Here is a 22,524-nt window from a genome sequence, read left to right as displayed (position 1 = left end):
GCAACATGCTAGAAACCAGTAACAGTGAATTGGCGCCAATGTTAACACGATAACATTTATTTCAAAATGTAAGTAAACCAACAATTGAATTTAATTTTATTTATTTATTCACGCTTTATTATTATTTATACATAACTGCGTTCACATTAATATTTACTTAAATAAGAACGTTTTTCACTTGTTCGTTGTTCATTGTCTTATGTTTGTTCGCTGTGAAATACTTATGCTCTGCGCATAATATTTCCTGAAATATATTTTTACAAACTCTTTAGGGTAGTGTACATTATTGTATTTAATTATGTTTTACCTTAAAAAACTTAAACCCATACAAAAATGCTTTAAGCTACTTAATGTTAATAACAAAACCCACCATTGTTTTTGTTCGTTTTTCATTGTGTTTTCTTTTTGTTTAGGCTTGCCCTACGTGTATTCGCGTGAATTATGTAGAAAAAACAATCACAGTCCATTGAAAATATATAAAATTAGTTGCGTTTGTATGTGATAAACTGCCCGTGTTGGCGTCGAGAAAAGGTCTAGTACAGAGGGTTGCAAATAATGGACATCTAGAGCAACGGATTACTGAATTCGTGACACAAAATATTTACAACATTTCATTTAGGAGTACCTAAACCTTACGCTTTAAACTACGAAAGTGCGGAACTTAGTCTAAGGAAAAACGAGTGCCGAGTGGAAAGCTAAGGAAAGCTGCGAATGTGCTTAAATAATTTATGACATTTGGGCAGATACGAGGGGAAGTGAAACTCGGAAGCGGAAGTAAGAAGAAGACCCGAAGTGGGGGTAAACTAACTAGGACGACTTATCGTGTTCTAAAGTTAGGCATCTAAAAGTAGCGTAATATCTGAAGATCCTAGCCGCGTTTGGCTCGCAGCACGAGAAGCGTCAGCACCAGGAAGCCCACGATCCAGGACAGCGTGCTCACATAGCCGATGTACACATCCGACTCCAGTATCGCCCAGCCACGTGTGAGGATGGAGCGCAGCGAAGAGGTGGCCAGCGTTAGTGGCAGGCACAGTGATATGTATCTGGGGGACAAGAATACTTAAATTTCCATTCACAACACAGTGATCCTCACAAGAACTCACCTCAGCACAACGGGCATGCCCTCAATCGGCCAGATCACTCCAGACAGCAGCAGGGTGGGATAGAAGGAGCCCAGCGCAAGCTGGATGGCGTTCCTCTCCAGCTCGCACACCGAGGAGATGAGGAAGCCGAAGCACATTCCACACATGCCCTGCAGCAGGGTCAGCACGATGACCCAGAATAGGTCGCCGTTGTTGGTCACCCCGAACACCACAAGCATGAAGATCAGCACCAGAGTGGTCTGTCCGCACATCACCACGAACTGGGTGATCACGTGCGAGAAGAGGATCTCGAAGGGCGAGACGCCAGCCACCCAGGAGCGATCCAACAAGCCCTGGAAAGGAAGTAAGCAAATTTTATTATAATTGCTCCCTAAAGAGGATAGATTTTCTCGACTTACCTCAGTGCGCTCAATAATCAGAGCCGATGACGTCAAAGCGACAGCCAAGAAGAATACAATGCTATTAAATATGTGAAAAAAAAAACATTAATGACTCTCCCATTAAATGTATATCTATGAAACCTACGTCAAGATCACGCCAGGTGCCACGAAATCGGTGAACGATGGATTCATGGTGCCGTAGATGGGGTCCCTGAACTGAATGGGCACGTCGCCCAATTTCGGATTGCTGCCGCACTGGCCGAGAAGGCCCATGGCGAAGTCCCTGAAGGCCAGCTGGATGTCCCGATTGAGCATGACGCCGATCTGCTGGTTGGACATGTCCAGCCAGACCTTGACCTCGGAGGAGTCGATCGTTTCCTCGTCGGAGTCACGTCCCAGATTAGCTCGGGCAATAAAGGCGTCCGTGAAGTTCTCGCTGATGTAGACCGCCCCCCAAGCTGTGCCCTTTCTCACGGCCTCTTTGGCATCGTCCAGGTCCTCATAATATGTTTTAACCACGCTCGTATTCAAATGACTCAGATAGCGACATCCCAGGTTCTTGAAGTGGCATCCGTCCTCCCAATAGCAGTTTTCCTGAAAATATTATTATATTATATAATATTTTAATTGGTTAAAGTGCAAGTGATTTGATCATTAAAATGGCTAAGCTGGTCTTTAATCATAGTTGTATGATAATTAAGCTTATATTTAAGTGCTATTTAAATGGTATATTTTATGGCATTAAATTCTAATAAAATCCATCTAAAACTTTGTTACGTTTTTATGGTTGTGTTAATTTTAAGAAACTTAAAAGTGGCTCAATCAAAATATTTCAAAAAGTCTATAAATTTTACTTGGTATTCAAACTAATAAACTTTTAATAGTTTGAGTTTTACCTTGAATAGTGAACTAGGAATTGGAATGTGCGTATAGTGTGTGTAAAATGTGTGTCTTACCCTTACCGTGTCGTTCATCTCTCCGTTGACTATGGCCAGGTTGAGGCCCTGGGGATCTCGTCCGATGGCCAGGCAGAAGAGGATCACCTGCATGACGGGCAGGGCGAAGATGAAGAGCATGACGCCCACGTTGCGCCACATGCGCAGCATGTTTTTGGTGAGCAGGGCGCGGATTTTGCCCTTGGAGGTGATCTTGCACAGGTTGGAATAACAGTCCTGGCAGCTCTCCTCGTCATTGGGATTATTGTTGCGCCTGGACGGCGGCGGACTGTAGGGCTCCTGGTTGAGCTGTTGCAAACGATATATGTAAAGATTAACCATAGCAATCGCAAAGATATTCCAAAACGAACCGTGTAGATGGAGCCATTGCTGTCGTTGATGAGCACCTCCTTGCTTTGGTGGAAGTTGAGGCCCACCACGCCGCCCTCCTGGCTGGAACTCGGCTTGTCCATCTTGCTGCCAAAGGCCATGGCGTGCAACGAGATGTTGTTACTACTCCCGAAAAACCAGTTCAAAACCACAAAGAGATGGAGGTGGAACACAGATTGCGAGCATGCGAGTGTCGGATGGAGGAGAGTCATAGTGGAGAGTTCAGAGTGGTGATTAGAGTGGTTGTCGTCGGGTTAGCCACGTGCTGCATGCAGTCTAGATCCTTACCTGAAGTTCACGTGGGTCACATCGCCCTTTTGGCTTTGGATGCGGGACAGCTTGAGGAACACCTCCTCCAGGCTGATGCACTTGTAAATGGAGAGCAGGACGCTGGGTGACTCCTCTGCCAGCAGGTGACCCGACCGCATCAGACCGATCTGAGGATTATTAGTTTATTAATTTATTTAAATTTAGCTACCTTATCTCTGAATCCCTTACCGTATGCGCCTGTCGTGCCTCTTCAATATAATGTGTTGTAATGATGACCGTCTTTTGGCCCGCCTTGGTGATGTGCACCAGGTGATTCCAGATGCTCTGACGCAGAAGTGGATCCACACCCACGGTGGGTTCGTCCAGGATCAGCAGTTCTGGATCGTGCATTAAGGCCACAGCGAAGCTCACACGACGCTGCTGACCACCACTGAGATTCTTCACCAGTCGCTTCTCCGATGGCAGATCAAGGAAGTTGAGCAGGAACTGCAGACGTTCCAGGATCTCCTTGGTCTCCATGCCAAAGATCCAGCCGAAGTACATCATGGTCTCCTGGATGGAGAACTCGCCGTACAGTGCGATCTCCTGGGGCATATAGCCCACACGCTTTCCGGGAACACCTGATCCCCTAGTGCCGGGCTTGCCGCCCAGCACGAAGATCTCACCGGCGTCCATGTAACGACGTCCAACGATGCAGGAGAGCAGGGTGGTCTTGCCACATCCGGAGGCTCCCAGAAGACCATAGCTGGGAGAAAAGAAAAGTTATTTTAATTAAAAAGTGTTTGTTGAGAGCGAAATGATAGAGCAATGAAATTCTAGCATATACTAAACCCAAACCTTTATTTATTATTTTCAAACACTCGTTGTGTGTATAATTATATTCTCATAAAATCTTTTTTAAAGTTTTTATTTTGGAAAGCAGACATTACTTATTAGCATTTTTAGTTTTTCTTGAATGTCACTTTTTTATACGTTTTTTGACCCATTAACGGGGTCACAAAAGGTCAAGAAGCCAACCGTGACAGAGAGGTAAAGAGATTAAATGAAAAGCAAGCAGAAAGAGGGAAAAACATTTAGCCAACGCAGCACGAAAACTGTCGCCACCGTAAACAAGCCTATATATGTAACTGGATAGATATATATGTATACGATCGTGGCATGTCGGCGGCGATGTCAATGCTAATTCCAGCAGTTCAAGTTGAATTATTTCGAAATGTTCACCTTGAAATGTAAGAAATGCCCGCAGCTATCACAAAATGCGACTCCGCCCCGTTTTTGTGTTTTTGGGGAGGGGTTAGTCCCCCATTATTATTATCGCCATCATCATCATGATGAACTTGGTGGCTGCGATTATTGTGATTATCGCATTGTTAGTTTGTCGTCTGTTTTCGTTTGGTCTTCGGCCTTTGACAAAAAATATTGCAGCTCGTAGGTCGCACGTTTTGGCCTCTTATTGAATCTATTATTATAATTAGCGTGCTAAGCCATTTAGCGAATTAAACCAGACAAAATCTGTTAATATAGCCCCTGGGGATAGGAGTGTCTGCCTGTCTGGTAGTTGGCCAGCCTTTAATCGACTTCAATCGCTAATGCACTGACTTTGACAGCCGAAAAGCAGTTCGTTGACTCGTTCAAAGCCGAAAAATATATGACTAACTCGGCGACCTGACCTAGGTCAAAAAGCTGAACGAACCAGGCTGTTAACTGGGTCAAGACTGCTGCACAGACGGCGGAGAATAAAATATAAAATCCGTTACGACACAGCATTAGGTCGCTGAATTAATCACTCAGAATGCCGAAAACAAGAAATAAACAAAATTTAATAATACAGCTCGGGCCGTAACCAACCAATGCCAAAGGCAGTAGAAAAAAATGAATCTACGATTTTTTATTTTTATGGCCCCTAAATGTTTGCCAAAAATTCGTGTGCCGCAATTAAGCACATGTGCCGTGACAAAGATGGCAATAGATCAGTTGGGGGGTCTCTGAACAAACATCATTATTGTTTTGCAGCCATTTGCAATCTTTTCAGACGACAATCGATCAATATAGCCGGGCATATTGGTTTTGTTTCGAGAATAACGCAAATAAGCCCAGTGTCTGGCATACAAATAGATTTCGGGATTAATTGCCAAGACGTGTGGGCTTAGCCGCGTCATTGACGTCAGTTGGGAAGCGGCTTAATTGGGATCACTCCACCAGGGGCATCTCTGCGATGCGAGATCAGGCGAACTTTCCTAACGACCCTCGCTTAGCCGCTGGAATTATCATGCAAAAATGCCGTTTCAATTGCAAGATAGTCGAACGACTAAACCGGTTAGCCGCATATAATAGCCGCAATTAGGCGCAAGCGTAACCAAGTGACCTCTGTTGTAGACGAAATCGGATCGGAGATCGGTGATCGGTGCAAGTGCAATCAAATCTCAGACACAAGGAAATCGCTTAGCATTGCTGATAATTTCGAATTCGAGTTCAGCCAGCATTAGGTGCTAATTACTTTCGCCGTTTCTATTTTACAAACTCGCTAAATTGAGCTGTCAGCATTTCACTTTTATTGATGGATCTCCCGCCCCGGAATCGCTAAGATCACTCTCACTCACATTGTTCCCTTGGGCACGGTCATGTTCAGGTTGTTCAGCACCTGGTTGGCGTTCTTCTTCTTTCCGTACGCCTTAAAGGCATGCCGCACGGATACGGCGGCCTGTGTGTTCCGTGGTCCATTGGCCGGAGCACCCCATGCCGCCACGGCATTCGGCTGTGTGCCACCATCGTTGTTTGTGGCCGCCATCGCGGAGTCTGTGGAAATACTGCAAAGATATCGGGAAAAATGAATTAGTTCGAGGTTTCAGATTGAGCTTTTAAAAAGTATTATTATTAAGGTACCAAGAGTAATTAAATTTTAATTGTACTTTATCCATATATAAACAGAAGACACTTGATACCTATTTTTGATATAAAAGATAATCGTATGACTTTATAGAAACCAAAAGGTGACTTATTCGTTAGAGTTATTTATAATTCAATTAAATAAAACAACAAAAGGCTAGGGTATCTGAAAGTAAACAATGGAGTAGCAATTACAATGCATAAATCGTATGAGTATTTGCATTTTAAATGCTTCTATTGAACTTGAATAAAATGGAGATTACTAAGGTGTAGGTTTATTTAACTTTAGGGATCTATCGCATGAACAAACTCAAAGTATACAAAGTATACAAAGTAGTACCCCAGTTTCCATTTCAATTAAAGTTGTTAACCATTGTCATCACTTTTTCGTATGCCTTGCGTATCTTTTAGTTGCTCCGGTTTTGTAAGACCTTTCTGAGCTAATCCTTTTAAATGGGGAAATTAATGGGAATCATGAGTGTTAAACACACATTGTAGAGAGTTTTAGCCATACAAAACTGGTTTCATTCGCTAGCTAGAATACTTAATAGTGTTATAATTGGCAGCTTCCTGCTGTCGCATATCAGATATATACATTTGCATAACGATTTGCATTTGAACCCGCTTCGAATGTGTGTTATGGGCTTTGTGGGGTACGCTTCAATAGCTCGGCATCTCGGCGCCGAAACTATGTCAGCGGCACACATTGCAAAAAATCATAAAACAGAGCGAAACGGCAAAAAATACAATGGACAAGCTTGGCAACACTTTTCATTTCAATATTTATAGTTGGGCACTCGTCTCTTGAGCAACGCGCTTTTTGGCCACTTGGTCGGCCGAAAAGCTGGAGTCCGTTCGAAGTTAAAGTTAAAGTTAAGCTAAAGTCGGATTGAATGCACGAGGTAAGGTGAAGTCGTTGGCCAAGTCTGGTTTTGGTCCAGCAATGGTTGTTGATTGCTCAACAGCCATCCATCCACTACCAAGTTGGTCAGCCGTCGAGCAAATATGCAAGCCCACATTGCAGTTTGCAGTTATCATTTGCATTTGCATTGGCAGAAAATTATGCAATTCCCATGCAGCTTTTGCACGCGGCGCAAACGTGCAAACAGCCAAAAGATTCGGCAATTTTGGGTCAAGGTTTTCACTATTAGTCGGGGAAAGAAAGTTCATAATTGCCTGCAATTAATCACATTCGCACCTCTTGAACATATTTTGACTGCCAGCTATAAATTATTTTTTTCGGGTTTTCATATCATTAGCGCTGGCAAACGAGCAAGTCATACCAGAAAACGAGAAGCGAGACAAGCAGACCCAAATATAAATAATACGCTGGAGGGGGAAACTAGTTCAAGGTCACTAATTGAGCGCATTCGATTGACGATATTTTGCCTTTTTTCTGTTCCCACCGATGTCGCTTTCGAAAACGAAACGATTTGGCCGTCTCGAGTTTTCGCTAATCGATTGCGTTACTTCTCGTTAAGATAAATATTCGATCGGCGGCAAATATTTGCATTTATTATATGGCACGAGATGGGTTGGGATTGGAATTGGGATTGGGTTGCTCAACGGTCGAGTGGCGAGCAAACATCCTCAAATAGCTGCGTTTGCAGGGAAAATTAAGTGGCTATATTATGCGGCCTATCAAATATTAGCATAATGCGCTGACAACATTTGGGGCTGGGCCGCACGAATTCTGAATATCAAACGCACTCAGAAATGCTGCCATGCTGCAATTTCATTCGACCGGTTGACGAAATGTGTTTCAAGTTCGTTGCCTGAGTCTTTCGATTTGCGTACAGTGGTCGGCGCGGAGTTAGTCACAGCCCAAAAGCCAAGAGACAACAGCCAACACTCGCGGGTTGCGTAAATCGGTGCGTCTCTGTGTGCGCCAGTCAACAATGGACAAGGTCAGGCCAGGTAGTTTTTTATAATGACAACAAACCGACATTTTTTCCTCTTTTCCTCACTTTTGTGCTTGACATTTATGGCTTGAAGATTTCGGCCCGCCGATGGTGGTGTTTGTTTGTGTTTGTGAATGCTTATTGATAATTTAATTAACTATTAGAGCGCTATTTATGCATGCAGCTATGTGCTCAGCACGGGCCCACCATTTTTTGGGACGCTTATCTCGTGGATTTCTTCAGAGACGCACCCAGCTGAATGGTGAAGCGTGAGAATTGGTTAAGGTTTGTCAACATACTGAGTTATGGGCGGAAAAAACACTTCGAAACACTAATATACATATATAGCCCAACGGACTCGTCATTTTCCTTAACCAGAAACCATCAATAATATTAACTGCACTGCTCTGCCATAACTGACACATTTTCCTTTCCGCCCTTTGCTCACCGTGCTAAATGCGAACTTTAGAATGTGTAATTGTCGTGGCGAATAGTTTGAAATAAACGCGTGCTGCGAGAGGCAAAGTGCAGAGTGACTCCCACCGAGACGACAGTGAGGTCATATAAAGATATAGACTAGGAAGTACACAGCGAGAAAAATGGCAAAGTCAAATCTGGTGTATACACATTGATTGTACAGTACGATTTTAAAGTTGATTGTAATCAATTTATCTAAATTGCCTTCGATCTTTTCAGTGCTATTTTACATAATAGCCTGAGAGGCTGCACTTCGTGCTGCGATTTCATTGATGATCGAGCCTCCTAATCGTCTATAATCATTGAAGGGAGAGGTATTATCGGGGGCTCAAATTGTTCCTGGCTCCGATGAGCTGGAGTCTGTCACGCATCGATGCCAGCAAACGAATGCTGAATGCTAAGCACGCCGATCCCCGGCGGGTTCTTGGGTCTCCAGACCTCAGGGGAATTCCAGGCCAGACCGGGTACTTATTATTGGCAGGCAAAACACCTCTTAGCCATTTCCATACAAGTCGCTGCCACACGCGGAAGATGCAAATGTCGTGTAATTGCCTTTTGTTGTACTCTTTTTGCGCGCGCATATGATTAAGAGCTTCTATTCTTGGGCCAACGAGGAAGCCATTGAACTGACAGACTTGTCATTTGCCAAATAAATCAGCAAACTCCCATGATTTACGGACTGAAAATGAAGGCTGGGAGACACCCGGCCAGTGTTTCATCTTCACATGAATGGTATGAATCCGCTGAAGTGAATTTAAAACGAAAAGAAGACGAATTCGCAATGGCGGGGCATTATGCAATGAGCCTTTTGGTATTTGACATAATTACAAACTCGTTCGCCCCGCTGAGAAATGCGGTCGCATTTTTCGGCCTAGCTGGCAAATATGCAAAAGCGATTAAAAAATCAGCAAAAGACACAAAAAATACATATATGTGTTCACAAGTGGGAAAAAAGACTGGCAAAAGGGTGAAGCGCTGGAAAAGTCAAATCGCCGGATTATGCAATGCTGATGGCTCGACAAGTGTTGAAGTCGAGATCGGGCGTTGACAGCAGGAAACTGGTAGATAATGCCGATTCCCCAAATCCCAAACCAATGACTGATGGCCGATTGACTTGCACCCAAGTGGGTCAACATCAGTGGGTCAAAATGGAGAAAGAAAAAAAAACGAAAATAAACCGAAATGATTGCGTTTGTTTCGCGCCTTGATTGCAATTTATAGTCGTAATCTCTGCACGTTTACCCACGAATCTACGAATTTACTTACGTTGATATCAGCATTTTATTTGTTTCTTTTTCGGCGATGGTGGGTGTTGTTTTGTTGGCTTTGCTTCGCCTATTGCTTGATTTTATTTGCCTTTGTCTAAATGCTAGTTACTTTGTTAAGCGTTTACTTTTACTTCGCTGCCGGGCCAATCTTTTGCAATGCCCAAGTGGCTGTGAGGCTGTGCTTTTTATGTGTTTCAGGCACACATTGCTGAAATGTATAAATAATAGTCATGTTTGAGCGTAAATTGTTGTTTGATTTATGCACTGGCTGGAGACCTGGAGTTTGCAGAGCTTGTATGTATGTGTATCTATTTATTTTTCTTTGCCGGCTTTTGTGTCTTTCACCTGGGCTTTCAATATCGCGCATGCGTCACGTTGTATATGATCTGGCAGGCTTTTGGCCAAGTCATTGCTGGTGATGAATGAGAAATCATCAATGATTTTACGCCATAAGTAGCTTAGAATTTGGGGGAAAAGCCTGCTCCTAGATCACTCCAAAAGTAACAATAACCGGTTGATCAAATTCCCCGTTTCAAACATTATACAATCAACACCTTGCGGTGTTTACTTCTGTAGTTGTGATAATAGTATATTGCCAAATTGCTGAGTCATTTCTGATGACTGCAGCGTTATACGGTCAACATTCATACAACTGTGATTGTTTCTTGGACTAAAAGCGGCAATTCGATATGCGAACGGACCAAAAGCCGCTTAGTTCAGCGCAACAATAACAATTTAAGTAGTTATAACAATAATAATTGAGAGCCCGATAGCAATGTACGCATTTGACATTGGGCTCTGTTGTTTTCGGAGTCACTTGGAGATGTGTTAAGCACCGAAGTTTCAGCTTTCAGCTTTGAAAACAACAGGCGAGTTCTTAGCAATCATTTGCTATTCGCTGATGCCTAGTTTGCATGCCGAGTGCGTTGCCGTTTTTCTATTGCCAAGGTAAAAAGTAGCTGGCATGCAATGGTGAAGCTCCGTGAGTTTCCGGTGCAGCGGAAAGTTTTATCTAAGCGCTAACAAGTGCGTCATCGAATGTGCTAAGTGAGAACCCAAAAAAGTAGGGGGCAAGCATCAGTTACGAGTTAGTCATCTGAAAAACCCATGGACTCGCAATGCATTTAAAAGTTGCTCAATCAGGTGGCCAGTTGAGCATAAAAGCATTCAGCCATTTAACCATTTAGCCGTTTAACCAGCTGCAGACAATGCTTGGATGAATTCACTCAACACAATTTAAATTTCAATGGGGCAATCTTAATGCAAGCGCTGAACGACTTTTCAGCAGCTGCAGACAGGAAAAACCATAATTAAAACTTAAGGCTTAATGGGCCTACGTGTGTGGGCTACAAAAAGACGTTAATTCGGCCTCGAAAATTTTAAGAATATCAAACGAAAAATAATCTCCCGAATGAGCACTCAACACCCGACACTTTCGATTTCTAGTGGCCAGTTTTCATTTTCTTCGACTGGCTTTTCCGATGACATAATTTCAGGCACGTATGTCTGTGAGTTGGCTTTTCAGCAGAAGTACAACTGTATGCGACACACTTTCGTGACTGCAACTTCTTCGACGGGCGGGCTTTTGGCCATTTCTGCAAATGGCGAGCCAAACCAGTTAGCAACTGGTTCTGCAACAGGTCTTTAGACTTTTCGGCGGCCCGTGCCCAAAAATAAATAGCCGAGCAGTCACCCTCACTCACCCACTGACTAAAACCAAGGTGTTAGATAATCCAGATGGTAGTCTGTAAAGCCAACTTGAGTCGGACCTAATCAATTCGTGGCGTGTATCGATCGGCAGTTGTTGCTCTACTTAAACCAGTCTGAAGTCCGATTCCTGCGAAAACTCGAAAGAGAATGTCCGATTGCCTCAATTAATATTTAATTTTCTCAATTGTTGTGTATGTCTCACAGTTGCACAATCACATCCAGGCCACCTGGAGTTCAGCAGGGGTCACGTGAACCCCAACAAATGTTGGGCTTGTCAGGGAATAATTTTCACCGCTTCTGAATTTATAATGTCCACAAGTATGAATTACAGATGTACCCTAAAGGTCTACAGCTGTAAGGCCAATTGAGAAATCAATATGACGAACTGTCGTCCCGATTTAATCTCAAGCAGCTCGTTAAATATCTTACTTGACTTTATTGAGCAATTAGGGCCTGTTGATCGGTTATTAAGTGACCGACGTCATGGGACACAGCACAGCATTAAGTCCAGTTTAAGACCAATTTGATTCTGAATTGTTATGCAGCTCAGGGTAATCATTCAGGGGGAAGTATTAGCCGTTCGCTTAAAATCGGTTAGAGCAATGCAAATTGTTTGCAATTAGTCTAACAATCCCCATAATCATATCGGAACGGATCCGATTGCCAAGCGAATTTTCTCGAGTTCTGCCGGCTATTTATATAAGCTTTTATCTTAATAGCTCGGCGCCGCTGCCTTGGTATTAATTAAGTGTCGCAGCGTTTTACGGCTTAATAATGATGCCTATACCTCTGGATATCTAGACACAGCCTCAGTCAACTTCACTCTGTTGCCGAGTGGAATGGATCGGAGGCCCCTTGAACTCTGCTCGAGGTATAGCCGCGACGTGATAAACAGAGAATAAGAGGCCCCCAAAATGCTCACCGACCGAAAGAAAGAAAGACAGATACTGGAAAATAAAAAAACCCCAAGTCGAAAATACCAGTTCAAGTTTAAACTTAAAATGCTGCACAGCTCGGAAATGCACATGTGGAGAGAGAGGGGCTAAACCTTGACAACTAATTTCAGGGCCTTTGACGAAGGTCTCTGGGTGCACAAAATACGACGATGAATGCAGTTTATTGTAAGATATAATTGTTATTATTATGACGCTTTGCAAAGTGTGCAATGAAAATGCAAAAAGTCACAGAACTTAATTGCGCTGAACTTTGCTCGAATTGCAATTTGCTATGTCCAGTGAAAAAAGTGGCTAACTGCTCTCTGTTTGTAGATAACCTCTTCCCAATTTGGTGGTGGGCGTCACCTAAAGCCGCTAATTTCTTTATTTGGCCCCAAGGGGCGGATCAGCTGGAATGCGCTGATCTCAGGCAAATACTGAGAATCAAAGGGCTATTAGCAAAATACTTATGGCAGTCGTAGGTCAGAAACGTGTTTTTTACTGCCCGATGAAAGTGCTTGAGCTCCGGGACTAGAATCAGAAAAATTCCACTGCGACAAAAAGCCAGGCAGGTATTGTTCCCAGAGCTTCTGCACTCTGCCATAAGGCTGATCAATAAAAGCAAAATTACGCAAAGTGCCATGGCGATAATATCCATGTACGATGGCTGCATGAATGACACATCGGAGCGATGTGAAATGCAGTTAATGACCGAAATTATGACCACATTTTTCACATTTTTTTATGCAATTCACATCCATCACAGGCAAAATGTGTAGCAATATCGCGATGGAGTTGCCGTCGACGGATTGGTAATATCAGAGTGGTCATATTCTAACAACGTTTTGGGGAGGAAGACGATGACGACCACTCCGCCCATTATTTGTATGCCAAACGCGGAGCACACGCGTTGGAACATTTTGAGGGGGGAAGGTAAAGCGGGAGGAGACATCCACTTTGTTATTGATGATGTGGATCTCGATGATGATGATTATGATGATGGTGGAAGTTCGCAAACAAAGTAATTGACGACAAAGCAGCAGAGCGGCCATTTGTTTTTGTAAAGAATAAGCTGTTGTTCGCTTAAATATCAAACTGAATGCCTTTTGGGCGATTTCCTGAAACGTGTGGCGATGTCGGCACTGTTGGCCATTCAAGCTCGGCAAATTCCAAAAAGTCCCATTTTGTTTGATGAGCAAATTTACACTTACAATGCGCGTTCTAGTTGGCCTGGGAGCAAATATGTTTGCACACAATTTCAGTCGTTTCGCTGATTTCGTTTTATAATCCACTTCTCGCCAAACGAAAGACTTAGGACACGAACGCGATCGCTTGTAATCTCGATCGCCGATGGATGGGATACAAAAAACGACGAGCGGACCGAGGGAGCGTATAACCGGAGCACTTGCGTTGCGCTGAAAGGTTCGGCCAAGACTGACTTTGAGTCGCTGGCCAAAAGGCGGACTGAGCCGAGCTGAGTTGACTTAAGCTGATGCTGAGAAGCTGGCGCTGCGTCGACTTTGACGCTGCTAGCTTTGCACTTTACACTTTGTCAATGGAAGCGACAGAGACGGAGGCAGCGCAAGAGCGAGTGCGACAGAGAGGTAGCGTGCGAGCGGTAAGCGAGCGGACGGCGATTGCACTTTTGCACGTGCGTTTCAAGCGCGACTATAAACGCGTCTAGTTGTTGGACCTGCGAGTGACTGACTGTCTGAGTGCCTGGAACTCGACTGCAAAGCTTAAGCTTAAGCCAAAGCAGACCGCAAAACACCTGCGCCTCAAAAGCACTCGAAAAGTCACTCACTTTTGAGCGGTTTGGTGGCAACTTGGCGGCGAATGAGCTCGTCGCGTCCAGCAAAACAAGTGAACGAGTGGCAAGTTTGTTGGCTTCGCTCCTGGCGGCGGTTCACCTTCTCTGAAAAAGGGCCCCGGTTTTTGGGTTTTTTACGTCGTTGTAGTGACGTTACATGTACATGCCACTTATGCAATCCACGAACGACCTTGGCTATCTTCTTCTTCGGCCAGAATTGCAAAAGCCCAATGGGCCGCTCACCCATTCACTGCAGCTCTCTTTTTTTAGATCATTTAATGGCTTCATTTGGCCGTAATTGCAATCGCAATCTCATTAAAATTCCCAAGTCTTTTTTAATTAGGGCTGATATTGCTTTTCTTTGCACAAGTAACTAGCAATCTAACTGGAGCAAAGTTCACCGCTAATAGATCAAATGGGCCAGGGAGAGATATACATTTTTGCAGCTGCCCAAGGCCTTATTATTAAATGCCTTAATTACTATAATTGCTATGCCAAAGAATGCTTTTGGTGGCTGAGTGATGGACAGACAGGCAGCCAAGCCGCAAAATCAATAAACATGTCTATATTAAAATTTTGTTGTTTGTCTATTGCACAATTTCAATGTCATCCAAGAAAAAAAAAACGAAAAAATTAACAAGCCGGCGTTAAGGGCGTGACTAAGGGCGTTTGATGTGTGTTAGGGAAAAACGAAGCCACAAGAAAGAAACAAGAAAATATCCAAACAGACTAAACTGTCCAGTTTTGCGCAATGCTGACATTGAAAATGCACAGCCAACTTGGCGATGTGGGTGTTTCTGGCCAAAAGAGTGCCATCGAATCGAGTGTTGTAACAAATCGCGTTCGAACATCTTAAGCAGGTGGTCAATGGTCAATGGACAGCAATACAATAGCAATGGACAGCAAGTCGGGTTTCAATATTTGGGAGCTTTACATTTTTTCATTTGCTATTAAACGGCAATTAACTGGCAAGGTCGCCTGCTATACACTATAATATCTGCCCGTCATGCATTCCCGGGATCTAAAACATTGACTTATCAAGCTAACAAATCGGTATTTAATAGGCGGTGTGATATTTTTTCCTTACAGATTACTCATACGCCATGTGGAGCGGGCAGTTGGATTTAATGAATCGCATAAAACCGATTTCGCGGCTGACTGATAGGCCTGTAAACATCCTCGTAGTGGCTGCAATGGATATTATTGTAGTGGAAAAAACAAGCAATTCAGACTTGTTTCAGGGGATATCAAGAAATAAATAAACGAAGTGCGTCGCTGTCGCACTTGACATGGTTTTTGGAATATACGACGAGCAACGTGCTAATGAGCCCTGAAAACTGTGTTCCTCAGCTCCTCATTCATCATTAAATTGGGATATGTCGAAATAGTCTTATACCCGTTATGATTCAGTCTGCTCATCCAAATCTAGTTTCCATTTCCAGGTAATTTACAATAAGTAAAAAGCCAGGTCATGGTATACCAATTTGTGCTGTGGAAGTCATGTAAAGCCTTCAATATTTTCGCTCTTAAAAGTCGCAAATTTCGTAACTGTTGTTTTAGTTTCAACTAATGGGTAACGCCCCCACACAAATATAATTCAGACAACACGGTTTGCCATCAAGACTAAATCCAAAACTAAGCTTGCAATTTTCTAACTTGGCTTTTTGTCTTTCTTTGTCTTATGGAAGTTTCTTTTTTGGCCAGTCATGCTGTGCAAGCAACAACAACACCTTGAACAAGTTTGTTGACTTCGGCTTGGAAAAATGAGAACAACAACAAATGGTAACTGCGAAAATAGCACTAAAGTTATTAAAGAAATTGGTTGACAAACGTTTTTGGGTTTTGCCATTGCATCAATACTACACTCGACAGCTTCACTTACAATTTCGGCCTTTTGTCTTGCGATGTGCACATTTGAAATCCACATTTATAGCCCTCCATTCCCAGTCTTAGTCCCCATTCATTTCGGTTTAGTTTCTTCTTTCCCTCCGTTTTTCGGTTTATCTCTGTGTTTTTATGCTGCTGTGAAAATGGGCACAAGGTCGTCGGTTTTGAGAGGAGGAAGTTTGCTGGGAAGCTGGCGGAGCAAAGGGGCCAAATTCCAGACGGACTGCAGAAGCTCCAGCCTGGCTTTAAATTAATTGCATCCAGCCACGAGACGACTGTGTCGGCAAACTAAAGTCCATAAAACGGATTGCACTTAACGATAAAATTTCCCTTTCGCTCGAAACTCGTTTTTGTTCGCTCGTTCAGACTGTGTCCTAATCCCCTGTGAGTCACAGGAGACTTAATACAAGAAAGAGGACTTGATAAGCCCCCTGAAAAGGCCTTACCGCTTAACTTAAAGGTAACTCTTTGACCGAGCTGAGTAATTAATCTGTATCTTTTTGATCCTGTTCATCATAGCTAACAATTGACCTCAAGTAAATTGCAACCGTATAAGCCATCAGATCAATTAAGTTTCGTTAACCTTTATAAGGTTGTTGTGTTCAAATCTTTCCAAGATATTCAAGATATTTCTCCAATTTTGCTCACTGCAACTCAGAGCAATGGAGTGGAAAGCTCCAGCTGCTGCCAAGCTTTTCAGCACTCAAAGTAGTTTCATTCGCGGCTTGCCAAATATTATGCAATTTCAACAGCTCGGAGCTGAGACTCGACTAGTTTGGCTTATTTTCGAGTGGCCACATGCAAAGGAGCTGCTAATGTAACAGATAAATTAATTACAATTAGGGGCTGTAAACGCAAACGGCCCATTGGTTTTGCTGTAATTACTTGGTTCACTTCGAGTCACAGCGAAGAAGCTGAATAGCAAAGTGAATCTGGCTCGACTCGTCTTCGGCTGGAATAATTTGTGAAGATTTTGGCCAAAGCTATCAAAGCTACCAAAAAAGAAAAAATTATACACGCCCCAAATGTGTCAAGGTCTTTTGTAAACTAGCAAATGAGCAAAAGAAACAAGGCACATAAAATCAAATCAAATGGAAACCGAAAGCTGGTCGAGCGATTTGGGACCGAGCTCCATTTTTCGGATATATATCCATAATTATCGGGGGAAAACTTTTTGGCACACAATGCACGGCATTTGAGTCAGATTTTTGCCAAGTTGATTGGCCGCGTTGTGCAACTTTTTTGTCTGTTTGACCACATTTTGTGGCAATTAGCAGGCTGGCCAAATTGTTGTTAATGCCATAAGCAAATACGCTGAAATAGTTGCTCTAAGACAATGCATGTGGCTTCTTGCAGTGAAAGTACCTTCAAAATATATTGACAAAATTTCCGAAAAAACACGACCATAACAACGTCTTTGTTGCGTGGAAAAGACCGCCGCACAAAAGCCCTAAGAACTGGCGGAAATTTATGTGACAGTCTTTATTCAGGACAATTATATCGGGCCTACGTGATATGTCTGATATTCATTAAAATTTAGCTCACACTGTATAACTCCGAACTGTGTTCTTTAGTTTATCAAAAGGTGGTAGGTTACTCAGAAAAGCTAAAGCCAGTGACACTTGCACATCGCGGAAATAAATCTTCAATTGCTAAAGTTCTTATGACAGGCGTGTGCTTTTTCAGATCTCTTTTAATTTTTTTTATTACGATTACTTGGTGATTTCCTTTAAGATCTGTGGCCTTACAGGCCAAACGACTGTCTCCACACTGAGTGGGATAGAAATTAAGCATAATATACCTTAATGGCTACAAAACAAAGTTCAACATACATTGTAGACGTTCTGTATGAAAATGTACGTACAGAACATAGTTACTATGTTAGAAAATAGTTACTAATGTTCTACAAAAGATAGTTTAAAATAGATTTGCTCAACGACCTTTGAAGCCCATTACTGGAGATCAACGAGCCTGTACATTCTCAGATTCAGTATTTATAATCGTCTGACTGAGCAATCAAATGGTTATTGAGCTTAGGTTTTTTGTCTCGGCTAATCTAATAAATGAGACAACGCTGACAATGTTAAATTACTTTAGAGCTTTTGGTTTGAGCTTGAGTTTTATATCATTTTGCTACGACAGTGAATTAAATAAAAAGCTTATGTATAAGCGGGGCTATGAGCTTTTGGGAGCTAAACCAAGTTCAAAGTAAGTCGAAAAAATGCGGTAGCTATAAGATTCATCAAAGCTCACATCAAAGCTTTTTACACTGCGTAACACAATTCGGGCTTTGCGTATAAAAACTATCATAAAATGTTCCGCGTATGTTTTTACAAATGTATTGTGTACTTAATATAGATTTTACATTCTTCAGAAAGTATTTTAAACTTGGTGCAACCAATAACTTAAGTAAGCGATAAAAAATTAATTTTAATTGAACCATAAAATTACTGCGCAGATAAGCAGGCAGCTCTCATTTATTGCTTATGGTTTTCAGAATTCCAATTGCAAATTTCAGCCATTAGAATTTTAATTTTAGCGCGTGCTAAAACTGTTTTGAACGGCTTCGTCTGTACGAGGGCGTGCTTGGGTTGCAAATCATCACCCATAATCGTCCATAACAACAATTAACGGCACGCCAGGAGCGACAGGTATAAGTAAAACATGTTGACTGACAAAAAAGGCAGACAGAAATCGGAGTAATTTCCCAATACTTCGATGCCACTCACAACTGAACTAGTTCATGCGGAAGTGACGTAGCTGATTGTAAGGTGGATGTTGTATAATGAAGGCCAGCACAAGAGAAACACCGCTAAAGGCAACAAACAATCTCATTTCAACCATCGATACGGCGGTTATAGACCCGACCTAAAGCCGCATTCGGATGCTAATGATATGATTATGTTTGACATATAATGTGGCACAGGGTACATACATGGGCGTTGGCACGAAAAAGGTGGGGGCTAGTATATAAGGTCCATATTAATATATAGATATTATCAAAACACAGTTCTTAGTAGGAAAAATTCAGAAAATTACACCCCTAATTGCAGCATTTTGGTTGCTACGCCCTTGTATGCGATCGCATGTGCTGCCAATATTATGTCATTCAAAAGGCGAACCAAAGAAGAAAACCAGCATAAATGAATGACCAATTTTATTTGCATAAAGCCGATACTTTCGCAGCGAAACACACCTCCCTTGTACCTGAAGTTGTGCGAAATTATGGCCAAATAATTTTTCACACATTGTGCGAAATCGACCGATTGCCGGATGTGCCACAATCCGCTCAGCTGCAAAAATCACCGGGCTGACGCCGATTGCGGCGATGATGGACGTTAATTTGTACGAAAACTCATTTGTTTGCCATTAATTGTGCGGATTTTTTAGGGAAATTATTGGAATTTGCAATTAGTTAAATTAAATGCTAAGTGCTGAAAGCCAGCCAGCCGTTGCCGAGCGAGGCTAAGCAGTCTCTTGAATAGAAACCATCGCCCTATAGCTTTAGCGACCCTGGGTTCTATTTTTAAGCCTTCAGTTTAGCGTTCAGTGGCTCATCGCAGAGTGTGCCATAACTTGCTACGAATTTGTTACCTTACTACGTATTTATATAATTGCGAATTTCACTCGTCACTCTGTAAAGTGGCTGAAGTGGCTAAAGTTGCTTAGCATGTGAATAAATGCAATTAAAGCCCAACGCTTAATAAGCATGACGTGGAATTCGCGCAGACTATTACGAATTGCAAAATTGGGAATTTGCGCGGCGGCGACAAGCTGGGCTCACTGATTCCTGACTCCGACTTCCATAATGATCAGCTCCCAGTGAGTTGTCTAAATTTCCATTTCACCAAGCCACCGTCATGTAAGCCTTGTGCAATGCATCGAACTCCAGATGTCGAGGGTGGCTATCGAGGTGTCATTCACGTTTGGATCCGAAATAAATACTTCACAGCTCGCCCAGTAATGAATGTGATCATATGCGATTTCTTTCACTCGGCTCATTTGAATATTCATTCATCGGCATATCGAACAGATTAATATGTTTTTCGATTCGGCGTTCCAAAAATAAATGACTTAAAACACGTGCCCGGCTGTTATTCAATGTGTACGTTTAAACTTTAGCTTTTGCAATAAAACACAAATCTATTCGATCGAAACGTAAAGAAGACACGAAGTTCTTGAGCGGCGACCTCGAAGCAAACCACTATTTGTTGTTATCGCTTGTGGTAAAATCGAATGACTTCGGCAACGAACTTCAGATGATGATCGGTAGATGGTTCAGTTCCGTTTCGACGACGTCTCTCGACTTAACGACTAGTTTATGGACCATTAAGGGACCTGTTAAGACATCTGTAATGGCTGTGACTCACATGGCACTGGGGTCCGACCAGCTGAAGTGACGCTTTATCCTTTCCAGGTCCATGATGGGCTGCTGCGTCTGCTGCTGGCTCAAGGTTGCCTCTTTCTTCGGCGCCATTTTGCCGTTTCCGAAAGGGATGCACTGGGCACTGGGCAATGTGGTTCAATGGATGATGCGAATAGCAGTTTCACAACTGGTTTGCCTGCCGCAGCTGCCAGTAAATAGTCTTGTTTATTTCGATTTGTTTCTGCACACACACCGATCTGTTTCTCACACTGAAATTCGCGTGCGCCTCCGCACAAAACAAAAGACTTAGGCAGCGAACTAAGACTTCATATTAGGCGCGAGTGAGCGAGCGTTTTTTTGCCTTTAGCGGTTTGCTTTGCTTGTAACAGCTGTTTTCTGGTTTTCGAACTCAAAACGTGGACTCGAACGACAATCGCGAGGGCGCGGCGACAATAGCGTGTTTTAAAAAAAGAGCGCAGGTAAAACACGTAATTTGATTTATAACTAACGCTTCTTTCTTATAGGGTACACGTAATAAAAGAGCACAAAGTGATATCGTTTTCTTTGGCTATATGGCTATAGCTATAGCTTTGCTGCCGATTTTTACTGCTGCTGCCAAACGCGCCGGAGTCGTGAACGAAACTGAAACCCCAAGACGCGCGCATCAGGCGCAAGAGCTGCCGAAATGCGGCAAAAGCTGCAAAACGAGAGAGTTGCCGAGAGTTTTTGTTAATAAAGAGACCTGCGATCGTGGGCCAGAGAGAGAGAGGAAGAGAGAGATTGTATTTTATACGATGTTGATATAGTTTTTTCACATAGATAAACATGCATGGCCTCAGTCATGCACATGGATCAGTGAAATATCAAAAATCGAACATACCGAGCCAACGAACTTGTTGAGGGAATGTAAATTTGTTAAATTATAGAAAGGGTAATTAAATAACAGGTGTACAGTATAAACAGTAATATACTTTTAACATTTTATATTTTTGATTTAAAGATGACATTTTTTTGGCTTAATAGAAGTGTAAATAATATAAAAAACATACAAATTTTGTCCAGGGTATCAATGCTATTTCTATTACCTACCCTACTTCCTCCTTGAAGCACTTACAGCACATTAATCAACAAATCTTAGAAAATGACCTTAATTATGACCGTTTGAAAATCACATTTTCGACTAGCTTCGGCTACGCCCACTGGGCTTCATTTAACCATTTTTCACGGCATTTGTTGCGCCTTGATTAAGACATTACACGATACCGTTAAGAGTGCCCCAAAGCGGCTTATGGGTCCTAAATACCAACCTCATACTGTCGCGTTACGCGCCACTATAAATTATGAACTACACAGCAGAGTGATGAACTTTTAAGACGATTATCAGGCGGTGGTCGTTTACCCATCAACGGAATGGTTTCTTTGTGGCAGTAAAATAGAAAGATATGTACTACATAAACGAAACTTAATTAGTAGCGCTAATAAAAAGCGAAGCTAAAGCCATTCGGTGAAAACTTCTCTGCATACGACTTGTATAATTCACACATTTCACGTCAACGTGACAGAGATCAAATTAGAAAACCGCATATTTTTCGACATCTTAATTTAAAATACAGAGGGAATTTCACGCTGCATTATTCAGGCATTACAACCAATCAAATGCATCACAACAAAGTCAAAACAAAGCCATTTTCCCGATCAGAGGTCAGTTTTCAAGTTTCCGAGTTTCCGGCTCAATCGAAGGGGTCAGTGAAAGCGGTGGTAAGTGTTGCGCAAATTGCAGCAGAAACTAAATAGCCGGGACTTAAAATAAAACCTTATCTAAATATTTATGTCGTTTTCAATAGACCGAATTGGTATGCAAATGGCGGGCGACAGTATGTCGTCGCATTTCCCAAAATGCAAATTGGCTGCTCTCTTGGCCACAAAAAGTGCTCTTTCACTCGCCGCAAAAATTGGAGGATGGACGGATGGGTTACCTCATCGGCGGGCGTCGTTAAATTGCAACAATTACGATGGCGGCGAGTTGTCGGTGTAAATGAAAATCAATGAAGCGGCTAACAAACGAAGAAACGAATCGAGACATCTACGAATGTTTGCCCAAAGAAATGAATGCTAAAAGTGGCGCATGAAAAGAAAGTTTAAAGCACACTTTGTTTGCCGCCTGCTCTTTGATATCGTTTCGTTGGCGGTTTTGAATTCGAATTTT

At 42.6% G+C, this 22,524-nt stretch overlaps 1 protein-coding gene across 8 annotated transcripts; it reads right to left on the bottom strand.

The window, feature by feature from the left end:
* Positions 1–84: 84 nt before the first annotated feature.
* On the bottom strand, positions 85–20,946 carry LOC117143623 (ABC transporter G family member 20). Of its 8 annotated transcripts, none has more exons than XM_033308396.1 (11): positions 13,467–13,915; positions 9,609–9,818; positions 5,679–5,885; positions 3,307–3,823; positions 3,097–3,245; positions 2,790–2,895; positions 2,446–2,727; positions 1,629–2,077; positions 1,502–1,562; positions 1,104–1,435; positions 85–1,043 (listed from the first exon to the last, which is right to left on the bottom strand). In XM_033308396.1, the coding sequence occupies exons 2-11, from the start codon at positions 9,620–9,622 to the stop codon at positions 869–871; spliced, it is 2,292 nt and encodes a 763-aa protein (XP_033164287.1). In that variant the 5' UTR covers positions 9,623–9,818; positions 13,467–13,915; the 3' UTR covers positions 85–868. The 8 variants fall into 8 exon arrangements, with proteins under 8 accessions (XP_033164287.1, XP_033164284.1, XP_033164285.1 ...); XM_033308393.1 differs by having other exon boundaries at positions 2,440–2,727; positions 2,790–2,931; positions 13,467–13,913; XM_033308394.1 differs by having other exon boundaries at positions 2,790–2,931; positions 13,467–13,912.
* Between the last annotated feature and the right edge of the window lie 1,578 nt (positions 20,947–22,524).

Source organism: Drosophila mauritiana, chromosome 3R (genome assembly GCF_004382145.1).
Source record: "Drosophila mauritiana strain mau12 chromosome 3R, ASM438214v1, whole genome shotgun sequence".
Lineage (NCBI taxonomy): Eukaryota > Metazoa > Arthropoda > Insecta > Diptera > Drosophilidae > Drosophila > Drosophila mauritiana.
This window is presented reverse-complemented; position numbering and strand designations above follow the sequence as displayed.